We start from the raw sequence: 4,202 nt of genomic DNA on the forward strand, positions 1-4,202 counted from the left end.
TTGTTCCCCCGGTTGTGAGAGTTGAATGTGAGAGTGAATGAATAGTGGCATTGTAAAGCGCTTTGGGTGCCTTGAAAAGCGCTATATAAATCCAATCCATTATTATTATTATTATTACTGTTCAGAGTGAAAAGTTTTGTGTCACTGTGGAGTGAGAGGGTACAGACCTGCCCCTTGAAATTTAATTGAAAATCCGACACCTTCAGCCTATATGGACAAGCGGATTGCCTTCTGGAAAAAAGTTTTTGATAGGACAAAATAAAGATTGAGCTACTTTGGCCGCAGTGAGAAGAGGTATGTTCTGAGGAATAAAGATGAGGATTTCAAACCTAAGAACACTGTAGCAACCGTCAAACACAGTGGTGGTAACATCATGATCTGGGGGCCGTTTGCTGCCATTATTACTGGTACATTGCACAAAATTGATGGAATAAAGAAGGAGGAGACCTGCTTCCAAATTCTTCAACCTTGCCTCAAATCAACAGCTAGATGCTTGAAACTTGGACAGAGTTGGGTGTTCCAGCAGGACAATAACTGGAAACACACATCAAAGCTCAGTCCATGTCAGGAAACAAACCAGTTTAAATGAACTCTACCAACTCTGTCACAAACAGTGATCAAATATCCAGCCATAATAATGCCAGGATCTTGTTTATGGCTACCAAAATTGAGATAGATCTTGGTGGAGAGTGGCCAAGCTAAGATCTTGTGGGACTTCCAGATACAGACGTACAAAATGGTGGTGGCAAACCAACCAGACATAGTGGTGGTAGACAAGCAGAAAGCAGAAGAAGATGGCCATAGTGATAGATGTAGCGATACAGAATAACAGCAACATCAGGAAGAAGGAACACAAGAAACTTGAGAAGTACCAAGGGCTCAGAGAAGAGCTCGAGAAGATGTGCAGGGTGAAGGTAACAGTGGTCCTAGTGGTAATCGGAGCACTAGGTGCAGTGACTCCCAAGCTAGGTGAGTGGCTCCAGCAGATCCCAGGAACAACATCCAAGATCTCTGTCCAGAAGAGCGCAGTAAGGAACAGCTAAGATACTGTGCAGTACCCTCAAGCTCCCAGGCCTCTGGTGGAGGACACGAGAGAAGAATTTATGTATATACTTTTGACTCTGTGTGGATTACAGAAAATATAAATAAATTCAAACTTATAATAATAATAATAATACATTTTATTTGAAAGCGCCTTTCAGAGCACTTAAGGACACTGTACACAGCATAACACATAAAACAAATTTAAAATAGCAGAGTAGAAAGGTTATGTGGGATAAGCAAATTTGAACAAGTGAGTTTTGAGTCTAGACTTAAAGAGAGAAGAAAGTGATATTTCCTTAATCAGGAAGTAGGGAAATCCAGAGTCGAGGAGCAGAGCAACTGAAAGCCCTGCTCCCCATGATGGAAAGATGGGCAAGACGGGGAGAGGGGACAGAGAGAGAAAGAGAAGAAGAAGATCTGAGACACCGAGATGGGATAGTGATCTGAACCAAATCAGAGAGATATGGAAGGGAGAGATGATGAATTGCCTTAAGCGTATACAAAAGTATTTCGAAATTTATGCGATATTTGACCAGGAGCCAATGAAGCTGCTGCAGGACAAGAGTGATGTGATGGATAGAAGCGGTCCTGGTGATAATATGGGCAGCAGAGTTCTGGATGCGTTGGAGCTTGTGGATGGATTTTAGAGTAAGACCGAAAAGAAGTAAATTACAGTAATCGATGGCTATGAACAAGAATGGCAGTGGCATGTGGAGTGAGGAAAGGACAGAGACGATTAAACTTCTGCATCTAATTGTTGTTTTTTTGAAGTCATTAAAGACATATGCTTTACAATCAATCCACCCTGGAAAAAGTAATTAAAAGTTCAAAATTAACATGACATTCATGACCATGATGAATATAGCCTTCTGATCACAACAGTAATATTACACAAATACTGAGATATGATATAAATATATAATATATAAGTTGTGAATATGCTTAAATGTAGGTGTAAATATAAAAGTAGTCTTAAGTACTCCTACGCTCATAAAATACTGTATCAGGCTATCACAAATCAATGGACCGGTGATGCAGCTGTGCCACACATCACCAATTAAAATCACTTTAACATAATGTTTCTTTTTGATTAAATGCCTCAACTCCTCTCTTGTCATGTTTCTCCCTCAGGCATAAGAGGACCTAAGACTTGAGAACGCAAGCAAAGGAATCAAGGACATACCAGCTGAGACTCACTGTATATCATGAGGTTGCTTTCCCTCCATTGTGATTGTCTTTCCTTCTTTAATTAGTCTTGTCTATTCAATTACTCTCTGCACACCCACACACACACACACACACACGAATATGTATGTCCTGTGTAAATTGTCAGTCCATCTGTATTCTTGGATTCCTGATTTCTCTGTTTGGCTTATTGTGAGTTCGAATCAGCTTAGCATTAAAGCTGGATTTTGGTGTATTCCTGCCTCATGTGTCCTTCATCTGGGTCCTCATTTGCATAAAACATAGTAGAAAGTTTGACAGAATTACTTCTATTAGTTCAGTGTTAAGTTCCAATCTTAATCCAAGTGTATTAACAAACTCTGTTAACACACAACTGACCGCAGTCACTGTTAACCTTTTTGGGTTTGTTTCTTAGCCACCCGTGTTAGAACATTAGAGAGATTTCTGGGTTTCGCAATGCTGATTAGGAATAAAACATCACCATGGGCTCCAGGAAATTCAATACTTGATATTTTTACTGCTCACTGGAAGACAGAGCAGAGTTGAAACCCTAAATAGGTTATATTTCCACCCTCGAAACATTCATCATCTACCTGGTAACCTTGGATAAAAAAAATGAGGCTATCAAGATACTCTGTAACCATAGAAACACTGCCAGAACCAGAACCATGACAACATAAACAGGCATGGTAAGACCATCACTTGACATTAATCTCAGGATTATAAGAACATTATGAAACACAGATATAGATGAGGTGAAGTGGCTGAACACAGATGAGATCACTTGGTGATTAAAGGGCTGGTGAAGACCAAATCTTTCTATCAGCAGGTTTTGATTTTAATCTGTCTCCATCCCATTTATTCCTATTTTCAGTAAAAATGTGTGCCACAGTTATTATTATGTTGAAGTAATTGTAAGATATGACACAACAAAGCTGGTGGAGGATCTAGAGATATATTAAGAAGACCAGGTAAGTAGTCTAAATGCATCCAGATTAAGAATAAATAGATGATCTGGTTATTTCTGGAGCCAAAAAGGGCCTTGGTTGCTACAATGAAAAACACAAAACACTACCATGTTTAACGTCTTAAAATGAGTGGAACTGAAAACATGACTTGCAAAACTGATAAAAAGTCAACCAAGAGAACCAAAATCCAAATTGAAGATACATGAATGATAAAACCATCGTTAAAGAATTAGAATTTTTTTTTTAAAGAGCTTACTGGGAACAGGGAAGCTCTTCATCAGGTTTCTTTACCAGCTCATATCAAAACATAATTCCTAAACACACGAGAACAGTTCCTCCACCTCTGTGCTGTGCACAGTGTATCCATACCTGTATGCTGACCTGAACTGGTTGCCTCTCTCCACTTTTGGTATGTGCCACACCTTCTGTCTCGTACAGGCCAGTATAGACCACAGACTGTGGGTCTTTAGACTGCTGCTCCAGGGGGAAGGTCACCCCACCCACGCTCATTGACCTGCATTGACCAGATCACACAGCAAAAATAGAATCATCACAAAACAGCAAAGGTATGAAATGCATGAATGAAAATAGTTTTACACAAAGAGGGAGGGAGAGAGAAAAGCAGAGGAAGAGGAAGAGAGAGCCTTGTGTTGACAAATCAGTTGGTGAAATAGGGCTACAGCTGGGCTTCACTGGCTTGCCCCACATTCAGTTCAACACCACCTATGCATCACTGCGTGTGTGACCTAGTTTTACATTGGAGTGCTCCTTCAGTGATGTTTTTACATCCTGGTAGTTAAATATCCAACGCTAATCCTTATTGGGAGATGCGAGTACGACAACTCACATTACATAATCATGAATTGTAGGCAAATCCCAGGAGGGCGGTGCCACAAAGCCCAAACACTGGAGTCCTAATCTGCGGGGGATTTGACGTGCAGCCAGTTGGGGTTTATGCTGCCTTTATGTGCTCCACGTAAAATCCAACTTTTGAACGTTGAACTT

The 4,202-nt window shown here is 40.3% G+C and overlaps 1 protein-coding gene across 2 annotated transcripts in view; it reads right to left on the reverse strand.

Annotated features, from left to right (window-relative positions):
* Positions 1-4,202, reverse strand: part of cnrip1b (cannabinoid receptor interacting protein 1b) — an 8,330-nt gene that overhangs the window by 2,716 nt on the left and 1,412 nt on the right. Inside the window, exon 2 of one of the 2 annotated variants that reach the window (XM_005733722.2) lies at positions 3,579-3,711. In XM_005733722.2, the coding sequence (XP_005733779.1) occupies positions 3,579-3,711 (133 nt within the window). Of the gene's footprint in view, positions 1-3,566; positions 3,712-4,202 lie in introns of both variants that reach the window. The other variant, XM_005733723.2, reaches the window with a different exon arrangement.

This window comes from Pundamilia nyererei, unplaced genomic scaffold (assembly GCF_000239375.1).
Source record: "Pundamilia nyererei isolate P.nyererei 1_Seehausen unplaced genomic scaffold, PunNye1.0 scaffold00054, whole genome shotgun sequence".
Classification (NCBI taxonomy): domain Eukaryota; kingdom Metazoa; phylum Chordata; class Actinopteri; order Cichliformes; family Cichlidae; genus Pundamilia; species Pundamilia nyererei.